General features: G+C 35.1%; 2 protein-coding genes across 2 annotated transcripts; one reads left to right on the top strand and one right to left on the bottom strand.

The window, feature by feature from the left end:
• Positions 1 to 3,028: 3,028 nt before the first annotated feature.
• dlx4b (distal-less homeobox 4b) lies at positions 3,029 to 11,040 on the top strand. Its single transcript, XM_015603797.3, has 3 exons — positions 3,029 to 3,597; positions 5,196 to 5,389; positions 10,625 to 11,040. The coding sequence occupies exons 1-3, from the start codon at positions 3,312 to 3,314 to the stop codon at positions 10,838 to 10,840; spliced, it is 696 nt and encodes a 231-aa protein (XP_015459283.2). The 5' UTR covers positions 3,029 to 3,311; the 3' UTR covers positions 10,841 to 11,040.
• Positions 11,041 to 17,967: 6,927 nt separating this feature from the next.
• On the bottom strand, positions 17,968 to 21,572 carry dlx3b (distal-less homeobox 3b). The gene is made up of 3 exons (XM_007241520.4): positions 21,039 to 21,572; positions 19,541 to 19,725; positions 17,968 to 19,026 (listed from the first exon to the last, which is right to left on the bottom strand). The coding sequence occupies exons 1-3, from the start codon at positions 21,352 to 21,354 to the stop codon at positions 18,730 to 18,732; spliced, it is 798 nt and encodes a 265-aa protein (XP_007241582.2). The 5' UTR covers positions 21,355 to 21,572; the 3' UTR covers positions 17,968 to 18,729.
• Between the last annotated feature and the right edge of the window lie 1,604 nt (positions 21,573 to 23,176).

Raw genomic sequence — 23,176 nt, forward strand, 5'->3', positions numbered from 1 at the left:
ACAAGTCGCAGAACATCTGCTGTGTCCCGTACTTTGCTGTCATTTATAAGAAAAATATATGATCCTGCTCCAGTGGTAATCTGCGGTTTTGTTTGGGCCCATTGAGCTCAGAGTCCATGTCCTGTCAGAGCTTGGGCTTCAGGCCTATTGTGGTGGAGCCGTGCAGGGCTGAGGAGCACTATCACATGCAGCTACATAACCAAAATGAGCAAGTGGCACACCAACGGCACACATTTTCAAAAACATATGGAGTTTGCTGCTCTGGAACGACAGCTCTAGTTAGCATGGACTCACCCGCCAGCATGTAATGGTAATGCTGTACTAGAACAAAGTAGAACAAAGTGTTACTCAAAGTGTGAACTGGATGAAAATATGGGAATAATTGCTGGTTTATTTAGGACTGGTTTATTCTGTAAATTATGAACATGTGAGCATACAGTTCTGATTTGTTCTTAAAACTTTGAATTTTATATGAAATACTCTCAAAACAAATATCCATTTATTATTGAACATCTGAGTTTATAAAGAAGCATGAACTGCAAGTTATTTAGGAAAACAAAAAAATATAAATTATTTTCTTTATTTATATTATAAATATAAGATTCAAGATTTAAGTTCTTTAAGATTCTTTAAGATTCAATATTTAAGAGTGTATTGTCATATGCACAATTCTTACAATCAAATTCTTACTTTGTTAGTCCTCCAATAACACACGCATAAGATACTGAGACACAAAAAATAACAGAAAAAACTCTGACATTAATTAAAGACTATTGACTATTTTAAGTAATTTCGTAAAACAAAATCTAAGAATTAAGTTAAATAGCAAAGAAAATATCTAAGTGCTAAAAAAATAGGAGGTAGACATAAAAAGGTAGCTTGATAACTCGTTTTACATTGCTGTGTTTGTGCAAATAGTAACAAGTGTGCAGTTGTGCAAGAACATTGTCATTAAGTGCACTGTGCATTATTGCACAAGCAGTATAGGTATAGGCAAAAAAGGTATAGGTTTCATGACATTTAAAAAAGGAACATCTTTTTGCTTTTACTATTAAGAGTAGATTTAAAATTATAACTTTTCCTCTTACACCTCCAATTTAGACTTATTTGCATTAAAACTTATATGTAAATTGTAAATATAATATAAAATTTGATCATTCTTGGTCACAACCTGTTTCAGTTTTCATATAAGGATTGAGGACTGGCTGGGTGAATAATGGATATGTCTGAAGCATGTCAGATTGGTTGTATTGAGTTCAGGGTCGTTGAGAAAGGTTTAGAAGTTGGCAGAAGATGAAAACCTTGCAGTTAAAGACCTGTCACGACTGAAAATATAGGCTTACAGCTTTGGCGTGGAGTAGTTACCGCCCTTTTGCAGGACATGTTCGTGTCAAAATACAGCTTTTTAATAACACAGTAAAGTCTAAACGTGCCTGGATTTACTCTACATTTGTCTCCACATAGTCTGAAGTGATCACTTAGCTGAGTATGCATCACAACAAAATATATAATATATATAGTATTAATATATATAGTAGTGTATATGATGCCAGATGTAAGATCAGGGGAATAAACCACTCTAAATAAATATAGTTTATTTCACACTCTATTTCAATATAGTTTAAATCAGTTCTTATAAAAAAATATGGTTGTTTGTCAAGTCACAGATCAGTTTATCATGTTCCTTACTTTACAAAAAAAAAACATTTCAACATTTTATACAGCTATATTTATAGCCTAGCTAACATTTAGAGTCTTGCTGCGTTGCGGGTCTACAGAATAGCTTTTTTCTTCCGTTTTTTTCTCCAAAATTGACATTTGTTTGCCATCCGAAGGCAGATAGATTGTCAAACGAATTTGGAAAAGTTGCTGTTTTGCTGCTGGGGAAAAACTGCCACTAATTACAAAAGAGTCTGACATTTATTCTACAGCCTTAACCTGTAGCTGTTACGTTCAGTTTGGCCTCTGGCTGAAACACGGATACACATATTGCCTATTGTCATCCATGCTACATTATCGTGTTATAAGGATAATGTATATTAATGCATTGATGCATTAATACAAAGATATGCAGACTATTAACACGGATCATTAACTTACAGAAAAGAGAGAAATAGCAGTACAATGTATGTAGTTCAAGCTGAAATTGTAAACCTATCACTTTGTAATTTGGAAAGGACGATTTTGAGTAATTCATGTTTGAAGATATTTTTTTCTGAGTACACTTTAATTAAATAATTAGGTCAGCACAAATATAACATTATTGCTCAAAAAATCACAGACAGTATTCACAATATAGTCCAAAGTAATATACTTTAAAATGTCGTGTTTATCGAGTGCTGATGCATGAATTTATGTACATGTACTGCTCTTGCAGTATGTGCCGTTTACACATGGAATTAAAGTGTTTTAAAAAATCAGCAGATGATAAATATTTTACTTCATTATTCAGCATATTTTTGAGTTTCGTTCAAAATTAACAATTGAACTTTTTGATGCGGTATAGCTTGAAATCCTTGTAAAAATATATTTATTTATTAATCATTGTTTGTCAATCATTGATTACTAATCAGCCCGATGACGGTGTGTTTTTTTCTGCATAAAAAAATGGTGGTACGTTTTTCATTCTCTTTCTTTTTTTATTCCATTTTTCAAAGTTTCAATACTTTTACTTATTGAAATAATGCAGATTTTTGTTACGATTTTAAGAAAATGAAAAAATTTCAGTTTGAACAAACATGTCGGATATTGATTCTGTTTGTTCAAAATGTTTTAAGTAGTTTTTTTTTAAAAAATAAGTTTCACTTGTAACAGTGATTTTGGTTTGTTAGTATTTTATGTCACGTTTTCTTTTTTAAATATAAAATCTTTCTTCTCATTGGTGGGATTGTTCTGTTCAGCTTCCACTGTATATAGTCAGTCTGCGGTGATGATGGAGGGTTTCCGAGCTGTGCTCTCCTCTCCTAGAACCTGCTAATGAGCTTAATTAGTTTGCCCTCTGGGACGCGTGACATAGGGAACTGGGAACCAATCAGAGCGCGCGCTCGGCGGACCTGCTGCGCGTGAGTGTGTGTATGTAGGCGCGCGTGTGTGTGTTGGTTCTTGCTGCTTTTGTCCGGATTTAAGAAAATATTTACACGTTAGTTTTAACGGCGACTGGAAGCAGATTGGTATTTTTATTCGTTGTTTTGTGAATAGTTTTGTCGCTTTTGTTAACGGCTGTTAATCGCAGTTCTTGTCGCGCTGTTTTTGGGATGGATCCGGTCTGAGTTCGCGTCCTGTCGCCGCCTTCATGGACTTCTCCTTCAATAATGTCTGCGGGCTTCGTGTCTGATCCTCTAGCCGCTGCCTCTCGACCGCCCGCTTTCCTGCCCTACTCTCCTGCGCCGGGCTCCGGATTGCCCCCCGCCGGCTACCCCGTGTCCGGACCCCGTCAGCACGAGCCTACTTACCCCTGCGCGGTGGCCCATTACGCGCGGCCCCTGAGCTTCTCTTACCCCGGGCATGCCGGCGCTTCAGGACAGCCTGCCTATATGCACTATCAGCAGGGCAACTACAACACAGTGCTGGGGCAACAGGGCAGATCAGAGAACGCGGGTGAGTTCAGCTTGGATGAGGATATTTCTACATACACTCACACGCTCACTCACACACTCTCACACTCATTCATTTACTCACTCACTCATTGTCTGTCAAAGGAAGCAGTTCTGTACTTCAGCTTTGTTTAAACCAGTTTATAAGTAGTTAATAACAATAACAAAATACTTTTGTTAACTAATGTGAACAAAGACATATGAATACAAAAGCGCGAACTCCATTCAGTCCATGGTATTATATTAAATAAATAGTTAAATTATTGAATAAAAATAGACACTTAAAATAAGAGTAAAAAGTGTAAAATAGATGAAATTAAAATATAAAAATCTAAATTCCAAATACAATAAAATTGAACCATTTTTAACAAGCGGTAAAAATGAAAAATAAAAATATTAACAGAACATTTACAGAATAAGAAGAATATATAAGCATTATATTGATACTATTGATACATACATAATTATTTATAATTATGTATAAATAAATTCTTGTTGGGATTGTGAGTTTGCAGTTAGTTCAGTGTTTTTTTTAATTGAACTGAAATGTAGAAGTTCAAGCTCAACAAATCAAAACAAAGCAAATCATGTTTATTGTCTTGTCGCATAGAGTCTAAAAAGTGCCAGTGAGTGAAAAATGTAGGTATATTATCCCTCGCAGATGTAATACACAAAATATACACAATAATGTGGTAAAAAAAAAAAAAAAACAGAATATATGCCCGGTAACTTTACACTACATAAGAGTGCACGATTGTTTTAAATGTACACATTATGTAGGCACTATAAAATAGGCGCTATAAAGGATATGAAGTACATATATACGAATGCTTTACACCGCGCTTTATAAAGCTGGATGACACAAGCCTCATTTTGAGGTGTGACACTGCTGTGAGACAATAGCGATTTTTTCAAACTTTTATCAGATTTAATAATGGCTTTGCTCTGTGGTTCAGACTGAGTTACAAGCTAACGTACAATCTTGCAGTCGCTTGTGAGTATTGATTTTACGTCTGTATTAATTACATTACCAGGTAATTTTACAGACATATTAATATGATTTCTTTTGGGAAAAAAAACTTTCTGCCTTATGAAATCGGTTTAAAAGTTCAGAGAGAGAAGCATGATGCCCTTGCATTGGACAGTCCTAGGTTGTGTTGTGCATTATAGAAAAACAAATGTGTCACAATGAGATTCCTAAAAAAAGGTTAAATAATACTAATCTCTTCATAACAATATTAGAATGGAACCCTAATCATGTCTTACATGCTCATCTTTTAAAATATTAGATGCATTTAAATATAGTAGGTTTTTCACTTTATTAAAAAGCAAGGCCTTGTCTCAAGAGAGCACATGTCTGCTGCTTAAATGTAGGCCTTTGGGTTTCATTTAAAGCTGAAGCTATCAGCGGTCTATGACCGTTTCATTATAGACTTTATTGAATTAGCCTCTAGTTAATTTTATTTGAAGCCATATCCTTAGTGACATAAATCAGTATGCTATTCACTAGCTCGTAAATCAGGCATGGCGGTGGGGCTTAAAGGCGCGGAACACATTTGTAGTGGAACATTTCTGTCTGACTCCTGTCTTTTCTCCCATTAGGCCGCGAGCAGACCGTGGGAGTTGAAGCAAGCCAGTTGCGTCTTGGTGCAAAAGGCAAGAAGCTCCGCAAGCCCCGCACCATCTACTCCAGCGGGCAGCTGGCGGCGCTACAGCAGCGCTTCCAGCAGACCCAGTACCTGGCCCTTCCCGAGAGAGCGGACCTGGCCGCACAGCTCGGCCTCACGCAGACACAGGTACACCACAACAATGATATACAATAATATCTTCTATAGGCTGGTAAAGCAACCTAAACACACGAAATAGAAGACATAGCATTGTTATTTATGATACTTAGTATAAACCTATCAAATAAGTTTCAGGAAAAAAGGAAAGAAAAAAAAAAACATACTTACGAAAGTTATTGAATTACTATTACTATTCGTATCACGTTTATTGAGCAAAATGCCCTAAACAAAAGTCTGAACTACAAGAGGTTTTATGCTGAGTTAGCAAAAGAGATATTTGGGAAAAATACATTTTTTACCGCTTACAAACGAAAATACAGAAAGCTAACTAATAAACAACCTAAGTAAAAGTAACTGACCACAACTGAGGCCTGTTTACTAAAGCTTAATTACTACACAACACATCGCAGTGCTTAGGTTCTATCACGTCTGTTAAAATGTGTATTTACTGCTTACAAATGAAAACGCAAAGTACAGAAAATTAATTAATAAACAACCTAAGTAAAAGTAACTGACCAAAACTGAGGCCTGTTTCCTAAAGCTTAATTACTACACAACACATTGCAGTACATTGGTTCAATCAAGCCTGTTAAAATTGTTTATTATTGTGACATAAATAAAAAAAAACTTGAGTACTAAAATTACTTGTAACTTGCCCAACTGTTTATGTTACGTTTTTAGATTTATTGAAACTGCTGCAGCAAACGTGATTACTATCAACTTATAGAAAAACAAGATTCAGATTCAGATTAAGATGAAAATTCAAAATGTTTGATCATCAACATATAAAGAGGAGAGTGTAAAATGTCAGATGATGTAATATCCTTTCTGAAAAAAATTGCCTTTGCTTTCTCAAGATTTCGTCATTATTCTGGTTTCCTTGCATTTATGAGATTTTAACGTCACAATATATCTGATTAATTTATTTATCAATTATTTTGTTACTTAGGAATATACTGCACTATAAGCATTATGGTTTATGGATGTTCTATGAATATTGAAAGACAGTTTGTCTGTTCCTCATCCTTCTAAGGACAGGTCATTGAAATTTAAATCCAGCTTGCAACTTATTAAGAAACCAAATTATCAAATGATATGTTATTTTAACAATACAGTAACAATACTTAAAATAATTGCCTTAAAAGTTTAATATATTTTTACAGTGGTGAAAAAAAAAATATGCATCAATAGCTTGAAAGTTTTGAAACAACAAAATGTACATTACCAGTTAAAAGTTTGGACACAGATTAATACATGTTAATATATGTTATTTATTTGTGTTATCTACTACGTTGTAGATTAATGTTAAAGACGTCTAAACTATGAAGGAACACAAATGCAATTATAGGTGGAAGACAAAAAAGTGTTTGGTCTTTACAAACATCTGACATAAAAACCCAACCCAGGTTGTTTGAGATGAGTTGGAGCGCAAAGTGAAGGAAGAGTGGTTAACAAAGGTGGTTAAAGTTGGCAACACTGAAGAAGCTAATGAATTAAACATATTTTGGTTTGTTTAATACTTTTTTTTACTTCATAATTGCATATGCTTTTCTTGGTAGTTTTAATGTTTTCAATATTAATCTACAATAAAAAAAACATGAGAATGAGAAGGGGTGTGTACAAATGTGTGACTGGTACTGTATAGAAATCTACGCTAATTTCAGTTAACAAAGCGTAAACCACTTTTTTTAAATGAACATGACGACAGCTGAAAAAGCATTTTGAATTGTTACTTTTTCAAGACAAGGTTGATCTTCACTCTGACTTGAGGGCACACAGAGAACAATACTGACGATGAGAACATGTGCAATTTGATACAAGCAGGTTTAGATAACCACACGTAATCTTTCCTTTCCATTTGGACATGTGTTTTTTTCCCTCTCAGTTGAGTTTACAAGTCGATTGTCATCAATCACGCAATATGTTTGAAAGCACATATTTTGACATGACTTCTTTGCTGGATATTATATATAGTTAGATGAAGTCATCTGAAGAGGCATCTTCATGCTAATAATTTAAGTTGCTAATCATTTGTGGTCATTTTAAGAGAATAAGTTGCATTAAATAACTTAACCCTAAACTAAGTGGGTGATTAGATATTTAGCATATTTTACATAGTGTTTGACCTCAACGAAACAGTCTGTTTCAGTATCAATTCTTTCGCATGTTTGATCTTACACATTATTTAAGCTAAATATCATTTTCGCATTATGCTACACTAATTATTGTCTATTATCTATTGCCTCTGCATGCCTCATTAAGGTAAAAAAAAGTGTGAGTTAAGATAACTGCTTAAGCAGTTATCCAAAGGACTTTTCTCTTGATTGGTTAAGCCTCATACTTAAGAACCCGTATCCAAGTACTTACCAGTGGCTTTAACCAGTCTTTCATTCGAGTGGAATAAGATAAATGGACCTACAGTCCATTTGAGGGGTATATTTCACTCCCCTGTTTGGCCATCTGTCCTGGACTGCATTTTTGCTTTCTTGCGCAAATTGACACCATTTATTTTTATAAAACTATTCAAGTAAAATTTAGTTTTTTTTGTGTGTGTGTGTTTGACAGGTTAATGAATGAGCAACCAATAGTGTATGTGTGAAGTGTATGTTCACTTCATGCTGAAATTAATAAATAAATTAATACATTAATAATTAGTTTCCTTTTATTCTTGATTGATTTGATGCAAGTGGTTTGTTTTCACAAGTCAGGTTTGCACAAACTCACACTGCCTTACACACCAATCAAATACATCTAATGAATTTAACCCTCCTGTTAGGTTACGGGTCAAATTGACCCGTTTTAAAGTTTGAAGATCTTGGAAAAATAGTTCATAGTATTTTTTTTCAGTATAAAACTTGCTTGCGTTAATTAGTGTAATTAACATGTAATATGAAAATGGTTCATCTCACATATTTGCAACCAGCCCCTGCAAAAACAAGAACTAAAATAAAATTGCATTTTGCATTTTATCTTTTAATGTTGTGTAAAACTATTGTGTTTTAAAAGTAATAAAGTAGTTAAACATCTAAAAAAGTTTGAACATGTATTTTTTTTTTGTTTAGGTAAAACAAGTTAATTATCCTAATTGAACCATTACCTGATAGAGGAACACCGTTGCACTAAATATTCATATTATAATTAGTAATGGAGTTAGTAAGGAAATATTCACGCTGCTTGTTAGTTTTTTTTTGTTTGTTTGTTTCAGACATCTTTTGGATAATTAAACATGCACTTCTATATGTCTATATGACTCGGGAACACCATTGCTGTTCCTAACAAATGGTTAAGCCACACCTCCCAGATTAAAATACAACTGCAAGAGTATAAGATAAACATGTCTTCCTTGAGATGCAGGCACACTCATTTGTTCGCTTATGACACATTTTTAAGTTTCTGTCATTTCTTTTTCTCTCTTTGTAATTCTCTTTTGTTCCAAAGAACACCCAAACACTTGCCACCCTGTGTGTGACAGGTTGTTGTTGTTGTTCGTGTTTTTAGTTAGCCAAGTCTGTTCCACAGCTGGCTTGTTTTTTTTTTTATTATTAAACCTCAGTCTTTACCAGACTGCATCAAAGCAAGCCTGTATGATCTGTTGAAGACGTTGGACACTCAGAGTGTGTCACAAGTGCCTTGACCTTTACATAGACTATATTGATTATCAGTGCAGTTTAATAGATAATTAACATTAAAAATCAAGGCTTGACCTGAGGCATAACAGTATTTTTGCCTTAAATTTTCCATCTGATCTATAAATATGATTGAAGGCACATAAACCAGTGCCACGCAGCACAGGGTTTGGCTCTCTAAAGCCCACACATCATCCATCCAACACTTATAAACATAATATGAGTCTGGAATCAATCACCTCACCATAAAAAAGCTCACTTTGGCCAAACCAGTCTTTAGAAATAGAAATAAAAATTCTAAAAAAAATTTAACACATGTTTATTAAGGCTGTTGACAGCCAAAGCAATAACAGTTTGAAAAGTCACTGCTTAGGTTTTGCTTGTTTGAGGTTACAGAAACTGGTAGCAGATGGTGGATTCTTGGGCAGCTTTTACTGTATACAAGGTGTTGATTTCAAATGGAATATTGTGAGAACTCAAAAAGAGAGCACACCTACTTGCCAAACCAAACACATACGTATGAGAATATGTCTTGCAATGATCAAGAAACTCGAAACTGTGCCTTTTAGGGTCCATCCCTTGTTGCGGGGGTGGCATCCCTAAAGGTATGTCTCTATTCCCTTTAGTTTGACATTTTGATGTAATTTTAGTATATTCTATGGCAGATTTTTAAATATGTAGTGACTCAATACACCCTCTCTTGTACACCCCTCTCACTCAATCTCTTGTATTATATTTTGCATTTTTTCCTTATTTTCATTTTTAAACGCCAAGTTAAAAAAAGTTGTACCTCAGTCTAGGCAAGAGAATGCAGTTTTCTTCTTAAAGTACTAAAATTAAACGCAATCCATATATGCACATGTTAATTGCATTGAAACAAAGAGCTGAGCTAAGTCTTAGCTGAATTGTGTTGTCCCAGGGTGGCATATATCAACGTTTTGCTGTTCCACATTAATTTAGACAGAAATAGCTCCTTGGCTGTGAATTAGTGGAAAAATAATAATGCATGGACCTGGCATACATGTTTACTATGTTTTCTTCCAAAAAGCTTTCTGGGAGTTATTTCCCTGACTGTATATTTAGGCTGAGGGTTATTGTGAAACACATTCATTGAGTACCTCATAAAGCAATAGGGCACAACAAAAATGGGCTACGCATGTAATGAAACGCAGGATTGGCCTTCTACAACAAGGCAGCTTTATATTTAGAATTCCATTAGCACTGCATGGCCTCAAGTGGACAATAACGCAAATGCCGTTTTCCCTTTATATAAAACTTTAAGCTTACATTTTCCGATTAACGCAACGATTTTCCTAGTTCAGTGTACTTAACTATTAAAATGCACTTAGATCAAGTTCTATTTTATTGTTTTTATTGATCTATTTTTGGTAATTGTATTTTGCAATATAAGATCCGTCTATGGAAATGTTTAAATATCTCTAAATTACGAAATTACAATAGCTATGTATGTTATGTATGTATGTTTTTAATCGTGCAGTGTTTACTGAAAGGGATTTTATTTCAATATTTTAATAATATACATCTTTTTAATTAGTGTATTTGTATTCTTTATGTTTGGTACTGTGTATGGCACTGATTTCTGTTCTTACTTCTCCAGGTTAAAATCTGGTTCCAAAATAAACGCTCCAAATACAAGAAGATAATGAAGCATGGTTCGAGCGGACCTGAGGGAGACCCGCACGGCCCGTGCTCGACCTCTCCGCCGTGCTCCGGGCTCGCGCCGTTGTGGGACTCTCAAGGCCGGTCCGCAGGAGCTTATATGAATCCATACGTAGGATGGTACAATAACCCCCAGCACCCAGAACCTTTATAGTAAAAGACAGATAAGAACTGGAGGCAACTCCCACTGCAGCACTGGGAGCACTTGGCCATCCACATGTAAATATATGTCTGTGTGTGTCTGAACGGGCTGTGACTGTAAGGATTTTTATTGCTTGTTTGACTCTCATCGGTGCTTTTCATTTTTTTTTATTCAGACTCATTTGCTTACAATAAAAGGACGGATTGAATGATCACAGTCATTATGTCTCCATGTCATCTAAACCAACTGCAATATTAATATTTGGTTATCAAATATAATTATATTAGAACAAAAATATTTAACACATATCGTTGCCATCCTGCCTAAAACCTTGTATTTTATATTTGATGATTTAATTTAAATCTGGCAGTTGAATTTTTTTTAACTTTCACCACCAATGGACCAATATTAATACTTCAAAATGATTTAGTTTTTTATTTACTTCTATTAAAGGTAAAGTTTTTTTCCCTCCTAAAGTATAGCTAGCATCCATGATATACTAAGTTTTGCGCGACAACGACGATATACAGTATATAGTATATCATACTACAGTAACAATGTTGCACTTACTTAACAATTAAAATTTATGTCAACGTCTATGCATTTTAAAAGTTTTATATCCCTTTAAAACAATCTAGTTTTTAATAGATCCGAATCGTCATTCAAAAAATATAAAATAATCCTCAGTAGGATCTTTTTTGTTTTATTTTTTTATATATATATTTTTATTTAGACTTTCCTCTGCTGAACTTAACTAAAATTGTGCAACTAATTCAAATAATTGTATTTATAATTGCAATTGTCGTTCAACATGTCCCGACCTATATTATCAATTTCCAAAACATGACCATTTCAACTATTTCTATTCCAATAAGTACTACGTGTTGTTTTTAATATATTTTTAAAAACATATAAATATAGTTTCATTGAACGGCGATCAGTATTTTAATGCGATTTAAATGTATGTTACTAAAAATATTTCCCCATGATTTTCTTTCAAAAATCGCGAAATTTAAAAATGTGGTTTTCTAAGTGCAATAAAAAAGTCGTTCTTTTTTTTCTAAAATGCAGCTGGTGTAATTGCGTTGTCAAATTAGACTCCCCTTGCCTCGCAGATTTAAGAAGAAAACCTGCTTGTAATAAAATGATAAATGAGAACAGGTTCATTTATTTTTTGATGAATAGGAACTTGTACTGATCCGCACATTTTAGTAATTAAAACGTGTAAACCGCGCGAGCGCGATGTTTGTGGCTTGAAATTCCGGAATCTCTGGAGCTGATATAAACTCAGTGATGTGCAAATTTCACACTTATTATGATGAATTGCACACTTACTCTTAGTGATTTCTAACAGGAAAAAAGGTTTCCCTCTGTCATGCTCTGCGCATAAGAATGAAAACAAACCGAGGATGAAAGTGAAACAGATTCGTCATTAATTGATGCAGTATGCAAAATATAAACAAAAATAGTTGTCGTTTTAGCTACAAAATTAATCAAATTACAAAAGAGATAAGAGGGACGTCGGACGGATTTAGATCACATTATATTGGTGAGTTCAAATTATGATCTAAAGATTATGATGGAAGTCTTCATATTAAACAGTCTAAAATAAAGATGTTATCTTAATACATTAGATCATAATATTTTTGCGCAAACTCGTTCTTCGCGTTCATAGAATTCCTGATTACCACTGTGGTTCATACTGCGACATTATTTTAAATATTATTATTAGTTTAATACCAATAAAATTTAAGTAAGTACACAGTTGTCTTTTTTTAATTAAAAAAAGTTTAAAGAGTTCACCGAAACATTAATAACTAAATTTACACAATATTCAGCATAATGTAAGCCGTTTTAACTAAAGAGAAAAGTTTACCAAAATGCAAAATGCATAAATATTATTTACAGTGTATTTGTTATGCACATGCATAACATAATTTCATACCTAATTCCTACACCTATTAAAACTTGGTAATAAGAGCCACCTGCAGAGTTGTGGGGTCCACTTGACCTGACTTTGACCTGGTTCACTCAGCGTGGTCAATTCCCCTTGTCTAAACAGGCACATTATAAAGGCCTTCTGTCAGTGCGCCCACCACAGCGCTATAATGCACCATGGCGAAGGGTTCTTATATGGTCATTATTCACGTGCACTTTTTCACTGAGGTCAATTAACTACGCGGTTGGCAGAATTTTTATTTCACGGATTTTTTGGGGGAAAAAATTAATGCGTCATAAAATGCTTTCACATTTTTACAGATTACCAAATCCCAAGTAAACTTGTCAAACAAAACCACGTTAAAATATTTTTTTTCTTATCATAGTATGTGTTTTTTTTTTAAGATTTGTTTCAGATATGAGGTATGGTAAATGGACCTCAAATAATGGTGATCCTGTAGTAGCCTCTTGCTCTGTGATACTTTATGTTTATATGTTTATGATTTAGCATATGTCATAGATTATTAAAAGAATATAATACAAAATAAATAAATAAATATTATCGATCATCTATTAAATTTAGTCTCAGTAAAGAATTGAAGCATTCAAATACACATCTAGTCACTTACCTCTCTGATACTGTGTGGTTGTGATGAACCAACAAAATAACCAAAGGCAAAAAAAAATCCATTACATTGCAAACTTGCATTCAGCCGATTAAACTCAACTAGTGCTTGCTTTTTAGTTGTACCTCTTTATATATCCCGCATCCCTGTGCTCGATTTGTTGAAATTATGGGGCCTGTTAAGTTGCGGGCCATGGGGAGAGAGGACCAGTGTAACTGAATGAAGTGGCAAGGCATCACAAGCCAAATTATAGGCAATTTTACATCTCAAGATTAGTATAATGGTTGGATAGACCTTTCAAACAGGGCAATTACTGACGAGGCAGACTCGGGAAAGCTCTGAAGGGTGATGCGGTGGATTAGGGGACAAAGAGTGCCAATGGGCTGATAGAAAGAAAACACCTTAAGAGAGTCCTCGTACTGTGAGAGTGGAGACTTATTGTATTAATGTTCTCATGTTGAAATCATTGTGGATTTTGAGGCACCGGAGGAGGCGCAAGCTTCTCGCCGCTTATTAGCGTTGTTGTTCTGAGTGATCTGACAGCAAATGTGGTGTAATTTGAGGGTGGGTTTCACTACCAAAAGGCTTATCTGGTGACCGCAGTGCTAGAGTATGCCTCTCATCTCCTCTCTGTACCACTTTGTGATTTATGCTGCACAAGGGGACACTATGGTACGACTAGAACATACTTGGCCTTATAAGTACACGCTGCTGACAGTGTGTTCAATGTATGCTTGGCTTATTGTTTGTTGCGAAGGGCTACAACAAACCACAAATCGGGATGGCTCCAACAACCTCCCTAAATCTATCTCTCTGGTGCCACCCTAAACTGTTCTCTAGTTTGTGGTGTGAACCAGAGTTCACTGGTTGTGAACCAGAGTTCACTGGTTCACAGCTGTCAGAGATGCTTCTATCATTTAATCTTATTTACATTTCAAGCATGATGAGGGTACTGAGTGATGTCCGATCTGAGGTAGAGGTCTCTGGCTGGTAGGCATGGTCAGGCAGCTGCCCCATGTCTTTTCATGGCAACATATGCATGTCCCAACCGCTGCTGACCCCCATCTCAACCTTCATTTGCCACCCTAGAGGCCCCTGACATCATTTTCATCTATATCGTTTCTCAGCTTAAAGGAGCGAAGAGCGAACCCAACTATCTTTTTTAGGGTCAGCTGAAACAGTTGAAGGTATCATATCCCGAGTTCAACAGTTCAAACCAAGCTGTGGTGCTCAGGGTTTTGCACGTTGAGGGTGGTGATCTAAGCTCCAAGGCGACCGTGATCACCCACATAGCGGCTTAAGCCTTGATGCTCTATGAGTTTTCTTGAGTGAGAAATGTGTCCCAAGACGGCATTTCCTGAATCAGTACTATGGTGTTAATGCCATCATGTTAAGGCCACACACGATGTACAACCAATGAGGAAAACAATATGACACATATGGCCAATGGGCCACTGGGAAAGCTGCATTCAAAAAAATATATAATAAATATGACTGGAAATAATGGAAATAATACTATAATACTATCCAAACTGGATCAGTATTTTCATTTAGGAGACAGAATAATAATCCCATAAAAGGAAATTAAGCAGCCTGACTGGTTTTCTTGTGTGAATATGACTCTTCACTCTTTTCTGTAGGTAGGGATGTAACTCAATCGCTTAGAATAGCGAGGCAAGTATTATAAGATCTTCATGACTAATTTCACAGCTATGGAGTGCCCTGAAATGACTCAGAGTTGACCAGGCAACCATTCCAACTATTTCCATCATTAAAGCAATAGAACAGCCATGGTCTTCCCTTTTCCTTTGATACCATCCATCCCTCATTAAGCACACATCAGCAGGCTGTGTCTCAACATTTTTGGTTCCAAGCTCAGGCATCATCATTATGATTTTATAAAAAAAATTTGGCACACACAAACCCTGATATCATTGGGTTCTCGGGAACATTTTTATTAAAACATAGTTTCTAACATCTGTGGGAACTGTGATGGGCTATGACAAGATAAAGGCCCACTTTTTTGTTTTCATTTATTTTGCCAACACAGCTTGAAATGCACGTTTTCCGTGACGTCACATGGGAGAGTAATTTCATGTTACACAGTTCCAGAAGCTCCTACTCTGCCCAGCAGTCTCCACATGGACATCATTCCCCAACATCTTCACACGGGACACTAAAATGCTGCATACAATTTGCGAGGGGCCAACAGTCTTGTCTTCTCATAAACAAAGGTGCAATAGTTCCTAGATTTTGTGGAGGTATCCAAATTTTACTGTTGTATTTTACACCAAATAAAACAATATGAGTGGAAATGATCAACACTGAGAAGTCTAAGTTGAAGATAAGTAAATTCAACTGCAATTGATGAATTGATTTTTAATGTACCCTTTTAATTTTATTTTAAGTTGAAATGATATAGTCTAAGTGTTTAGAAGAGGAAAATATAGCCTGTTAAGGTTTAATGTAAAACCCCTAAAACTTGGATTAGCATAATATTCAATTTTGAACAGTATACAGTACCAGTCAAAAGTTTGGATACACATCATTGAATGTGTTTTCTTTCTTTTTATGATTTTCTATGTTTTAAATTTAGTATTGAAGATTTAATATTAAAGCTATACAGAAACACATGTGGAATTATTCTTTAAACAAAATGTTTCAAACAAACAAAACTTAAGTAGAGTCACCTGGAATAGTTTTCTCAGCATCTTGGAGGAGTTCCTGGAGGTGCTGAACAATAGTTGCTGCTTTTCCTTCACGCTGTGAAGCTCAAGCTCATCCCAATTAAATCACCTCAAATCACCCTCTCAGTTCATCGGGTTTAGATCAGGGGATTGTTGATTGGCGAGGACAATAAATAAATAAAGGAAAACATTAAATGAGTAGATACGTCCAAATTTTGTCTGGTACTGTATGATATGATCTTATGGATGAACAATAAAGAAAATGAAAGTGTGCTTTTGCTTGTTCTTCTATTGTTCTTCTGTTGCTTTTAACTCTTTATGATCCACACATTTTTTTATTACACCCTAAGGATTAGTAATCAGTAAACACTTGCAAAGCAATACTAACTAAATTTTAGAATTGTTATAGAATTCTAACAGTGAAGAAAAAGATGAGCATTTTTGAGGAATTTAAAAGCATAATGAACCTAAAAAATCTCTCCAAAAAGTGAAGAAATAGGGTAAGAGCTATAAATATTTACTATCTGACAAAACAGAAACACCTTCAATTTAGAAAGGTTTTATTGTAAGTAATTCTGGATCATTTCTTTTGGTATATTTATCATACAATGTTTGACACACTATAAAGAGCAGTTATAATAATTTTGTGCATTTTGCATTTTGAGCACTGACTAACACACCCTTTACTCCGTGCATTACAAGCTGACTTTGCATTATATTGTATTACAACTCCACTATAATTTTCACCCCCAGAGTCTCTATGTTTATAAATAGTGTCTCCTGCTGCATGATATCATTTTTCACACCTATTTTATAAGAGCTGTTTTGGCCAAAGTGGGCTCACTCTAACCAGCTTGCTAGGAAAACATGAACATGTGTTTTCACTAAGAATTGTGGGAAGTAAACTTAGCATCTGATATTGATAACACTTTTTTTTTCTTCTGGAGTCTTGAACATGGTGTGTGGGTTCCCTAAAGCATCTTCAATTCTTTTTATGGGGATATGATCAGTTATGATAGATTAAAAGCAAGCAAACAAACGATACAACATAGTTGGTTATTATGTTTTTGTTTAATACTTTTTTCTTTTATTGTAATATGTTGTGCATATTCTGATAACGTGGCTTGTTTAACGTTGTACTCATTTATTGCTGTGTATTAAATGATTTTAACTTTAATGACACTGTAAAAACAAAACAAAAAATCAGCCTGTAAAATTACCAGATGTAGACTTAAGTATCTCGTAAAAGTTGCCTTTTTAAAGACCTTCTAGATTTAAAACTCGAGATTTTCAGGTGATCTAAGGCCGGGTGTAAACAGGTTAAACTCCGGAACACTGTGGATCTCTTATTTGCATACCTGCTCACTTCTTTCTTCTTTCATCTTGCGCTTTTGTTTGGGGTGTGAGTGTGTGCGCATGTATGCGTATGCTGCACGACAATGCCTGAGGCTAAAGGCTGCTTTTAGTAGTCCCCCCCACCCACCCAACCTCCTCCTCCTGCTGCTCCTCTCCACGGGCTTTCTTGTTATCTGGCAACAGAATACTAATAAAACGCGGTGACTCCAACATGTCTGCTCGTCTGTCGTCTCCTCCTGCCTCTTTGCACGCAGACCTAACCTCAGGCCTGCTAAGATTTAACCCTTTTCCTCTGCTTCCACTGCATAACACGCTAAGATCAGTGCATGGCGTGGATGCATGAATAGAGTGTTAAAATCATGCTGAAATAATTTTTCATTTTTAGACTTTTAAAGTTTAGGCATATTCCAGTCAGCACTAGAGATTTTCTTGTGGACAAAAGCACGCATTCTAAAACTCATGCAAGTTAAACGCCTGATATACTGTAAGCTTACAAAGTAGATTGTTATTGATATGACACCACTTTTAAAGCTTTTTAAACATGAGTTCATTTTGCATTTATTCAACTTTAACAGCATTACAACAGAAGCACTACTTACAGGAATACAAAAACGGTTCCAGGCACCACTGCGCAGTGTTTTACTGTATCTCTCCAAAAACAATAGAGTTTTAGTGGTTCTGATGCATTTAAAAACATACATATATACACAACTACATCTTTCAATAGGTTTGTACAAATCAATATATAACTTATTATTGTCCTGAGTCTGTGAAGCACGGGATAGCCACCCACGCTGTAGGTGCACCAGTTCTTTCTTTTTCTTTTCAGGTTCATTTTTATCTCTATTCTCTTTTGTTACATTATAAACAAACAAATACAAAGAAGAAGAAGAAGAACAACAACAAATATGAATAAAAAGGGGAGCAATTAGTCAAAAAATAATAATTTAACACCACGCCATAATGTCCTTTAAATAATAGGTTAACCTATATGCCTATGTGCTCATGTTAATCTGAATAGTCGAGCATGAATGGTCATCCATCGTCCTCTCCTTCTCCTTCTCCTTTTTCTCCTTCTTAACTCGACAGATGAAGCCAGTCGCAGTCCCATGAACGCGTTCAACTCAAGTCAAACGAATTCAGCAACAGTCGAAGGAAGCGTCGGCTGTGACTCCAGATGCCTCATTTCAGCTTATTTCCCTTTTAGGCTCTACTTTGCATGAAGCCACTACGAACAGTCTGCTTGCATAAAAGTCCAGTCCATTTTTCTGGTGTTCAGTAGACCCTCCGCGGATCAGTAGACCGCCCCCAGGCTCTGCACGGCCCCTGGGTGCTGTAAATGCGATCCCTGCTGGTACCAGGGACTACTGTAGTCCTCCAGGTAGGAGGGCGGTGTGGAGCTAAGAGGGGGCTGAGGGCCCTGGCCCCGGCCGACCTGTCCTGAGTGTGCGTTACTGTCCCATATGGCCGGGGAGGGCGGCGAGTTGCAGGCCATGGAGTCGCTGGCGTTTGGGCTGTGCTCCAGAGGAATCTCGCCGTTCTTGTACAGCTTCTTGAACTTGGATCGTCGGTTCTGGAACCATATTTTCACCTGTTCAAGAAAAAGAGACATATATGTTTAGTCTAAATATAGATTGTCTTCTGTAGATATCTGAATTCTTAAGAGTTATAAGTAGTCATGTGAACTTAATAGGATACAACTGGATAAAAAGCTTACATTGCAACATAAAATATTTTTTACTTTTTTAAAAACTTTAATAAATGTCACAGAAAGTACACAAAACAAAAGTTGCTTTCACAAAAGAGCAAAGTACATGCAATATTTTACAGTGCTATATTGTGTATTATTTAATTTAAACAAAAAAGGTTTAAGCCCTTATAATCAATCAACACTAAAGTATTTAAAAAAATAATGTTGCTTTTCAAAATGTTCTTTAAAAGGATTCTATTCTATGTGCACAGCAAACTTTTTTTTTTTTTATAATGTTGCTTTTCAAAATGTTCTTTAAAAGGATTCTATTCTATGTGCACAGCAAACTTATTTTTTATTTAAATAATTATTAGTGCCATTCGTTTAATTGATTTTCCAATTAAAGTCTCCATACCTGTGTCTGTGTGAGACCGAGTTGTGCAGCCAGCTCTGCTCTTTCAGGCAGGGCCAGGTACTGGGCTTTCTGGAAGCGCCGCTGCAGTGCTGCCAGTTGAAAACTGGAATAAATGGTGCGAGGCTTGCGGATCTTCTTTGGTTTCCCATTGACCATCCGGACTTCAGTCTCCACTTCTTCTTTTACTGTTTATGAACAAATCAAATAGAATAATAAATATAAAAAGCTGTGGACACACCTTGCTGGATACATAAATAAATGCCGCAGTAATATAGAGTGCATGTGTTTCTGTCCACTAAAAGTATAACCTGTTATTTACTATCAGAGTTGGAATCAAATCCAGTCACGTTTACTGAATTAAAAAAGATGTCAAAACATATAGTTTAGTATGATAAAAAAGTACTATTTTAATAGAGCCATACCTAAAGTTTTTAGTTACATGTACATGTAAAAAATAGCAAATTGTATTATAAACTTTAAATGTGTTGTACACTGTTTACAAATTGATTAAAATCATTTTAATTCAAATTACTGATGTTTTTATTACACTATTATTATTATTTTATAATATTGTTAATATCATCATTACAAATACCTTAGTTGTTGTTATGATTTCTTTTGAATTCTAAAAAGGTGGTTTTAACACAGTGATATGCTACAGTAGATTTTAAAAGTACGTAAACCAATCTTATTTAGTCAAAACAAATACAATTTTATTTATAAATCTTTTTAAATCATTTCTAAATTGTATATATTTTTAAATCAAAACAACGTTTGTTAGGTTCCTATTTTTTTTGCAACAGGTTCAGCAATTTTACTTTTGACAAACAAAACAACGTGCATTTAAACGTTTGCTATAAAGTGTAAATAGCGAAATATATAACATTGACTATTATATAATCTATTCCTAACATAAAGATAATGTTTTTCAATACATGTGGATATTTGTATATTTAAATATTATATATATATATATATATATATATATATATATATATATATATATATATATATATATATATATATTTCACGCGTTTCTTAGAAGCGTGAAAACATTTTGTTGCGTGACATTTATGTAGAAATTCAGCGTTTATTTAGAGAGAAAAGAAAAATGGACAACAGTTTGTATGCTACACTTAGGTATTTTCTTTGGTTTCTTAAATTTCACCACATTAAAACGAGACAGAAATAAAAGAAAACGAACAAAATATATTTGTGTCAGCAAACACAGTACGCTACATAAATGATTTAGAGTGTCTGCGGCCTTTTCCGTCTTTTGCCGCACGCACCCGACTGCAGTGCTACACATTTTTTTATTCTTATGTTCGATTATTATTATTATTAAAAAAATTAATAAAACTGTGTCAAAGTATTATTAAATGTGTAAGCATAAAGCATCCCCTACTAAAACTTAAAAAAATGGTTCATTTATCCTATGAAATTTTGTGCGCAAAAACCGCATCACAACCGAAACTGCGCTCCTCGCCAAATGCCCCACCTGTGTTGTGCGGAGGGCTCTGCAGTTCCCTGCCGTAGTGGCCGTACTGCCTGTAGGACGGGCTGTAGGGGTACTCTGTCTTGCTGGGGTAATGCCCCGCCGGCCCCATGCTGGACATGTTGAACTGCGGGTAGGAGGTCATGGGCTGGCTCTGGTAGGGCTGCCCCGAGTAATAGTCGCTGTAGTAGCCCATGTCCGTGGCTGTAGACTCCGGCAGTGTCGGGGAGTCTTTGGAGGACGGGTGGCAGCTCATAGAGCCTGACAGATCTGCAGAAATCCCGGGTATCTTCCTCTCATAAGTCGGTCCACTCATCATCAGTCGAGGAGAAGAAATAAAAAGAGGAAGAAAAAGAGTAATAAAAGCTGGTGTCCACTCTTATGTCCGTGTCCTGCGATGTCTTTAAATATAAAAACTATATTTGTAAACTGAAGAAAAACAGAAGTGGATGCAGTAAGGAGGGCAAATCCCTGGAGCGCTCCTCTTCCCAACTTCCCTCAGCTGAGTTTACTCCGACTGTGGTGAAGATCTGCTGTGTGGAAACTGAATTATAGGGAGGCAGGGAGAGAGCTGTGATCTGATTGGCTCAAAAGTATGATGCTGTTCAGTTTCAGAACAAGAGAGGGCGCGTTTCACGAATGTTAGACATGAATAGTGGTGAAGTACCCACGTACCCAAATCCCAAAAAAATTTGAGTTAAAAAAAAAAGTAAAATAATTATTGACTTTAAAAGGATTGACAATATTAAAAGTATTTAAAAGTATCGAAAGAACTTACTTGAAAAGTACCAAGTGATTGAGTGTTTAAGATTAAGATGAATTGTTTAAGATTAAAATGAATATAAATTTGCTTTCTACACTATTAAGTTCACTAATGTGTTTTTTTCTTTACTATATAGAGTCTATATGTATTTCATATATTCCATCATTTATATAGGCATAGACATTATGAACAGAGAGCCAAAAGTCTATCATTAACCCTCTCTAAAATGGAAAGCTCCAGTTTAAGATTTATTTACAACTTTCTTACAAGTTTAAGATGAATTAAAACTTGTTTTATACACTATTGAGTTCACTAATGGGATTTTTTTTTATTACTAAAGCCCATCTATATATTCCATAATTTATGTAGATATAGACGTTCTGGACATTTTATGCTGATGCACTGATATCCAACAGGTAATAAAAAAGTGGTTTAAAATAGAGTGCACCCTGTACACTGGTTTGTTAGCTTTTTTATTTTAACATGTTACATTTTTATCCACACACAAAGACTTTTGCTTTTGTGGATTTTACTTAATAATGTTGTAGAGTGAAAAGTCAAGTTATTTGAGTTTGAAATGTATGGACTTAAAAAGTCAAAGTAAAAAGTTCAGCCACCCAAAACTGAAATTCTTTAGTAAAATAGGGACACTGTAAAAAAAAAAAAAAAAAAGAGTACAACTAATGACACCTACTTAGTTGCTCTCTTCTGCTGAATGGTGATTGGTTGAACCTCCAGTAGCTAACAGTAGCTAACAAATTAACACCCATTCAGAAAACATGTTAGCTAGCTATCTGATCTGATCTGATCTAACCTAAACTAAACTAATCTAATCTAATCTAAACTAAATCTAAAATCTAATCTAAACCTTGGTTAAAAATATGAAACATTTTATATATATATATATATATATATATATATATATATATATATATATATATATATATATATATATATATATATATATATATATATATATATTGTATTATGTTTATATCTTTCAATATATCAGACTTTAGGAACACACATCATACCATTCTCCATGCTAGTTTGGATCTGTCTTGAGAGGTTGAGAGGAAAGAGTTTCAGTAAGACCATCCACCCCAACCTCAATGCCCACTGGGGCATTCCTCTGCATGCTCATTATCCTAAGGCGTGGCACTGTAGGCCTCTTAACCTTTGTCACTAAAAAGACCCAGGCCTGCTTTTCCAAACCATAACCAATGGTCATGTGAGTATGTTAGTGTAGTGTATTAACGGTAGTGATTTACACTTTGTTACTTAATTCCTTTTATTTTTAGGGGTTCGATTTTATTCCGTCCTCTCTAAGAAATCTGGACTGATTTCTTGATCCAATCTTTAATTTTTAGGCTAAAAC

Source organism: Astyanax mexicanus, chromosome 15 (assembly GCF_023375975.1).
Source record: "Astyanax mexicanus isolate ESR-SI-001 chromosome 15, AstMex3_surface, whole genome shotgun sequence".
Classification (NCBI taxonomy): Eukaryota; Metazoa; Chordata; class Actinopteri; order Characiformes; family Acestrorhamphidae; genus Astyanax; species Astyanax mexicanus.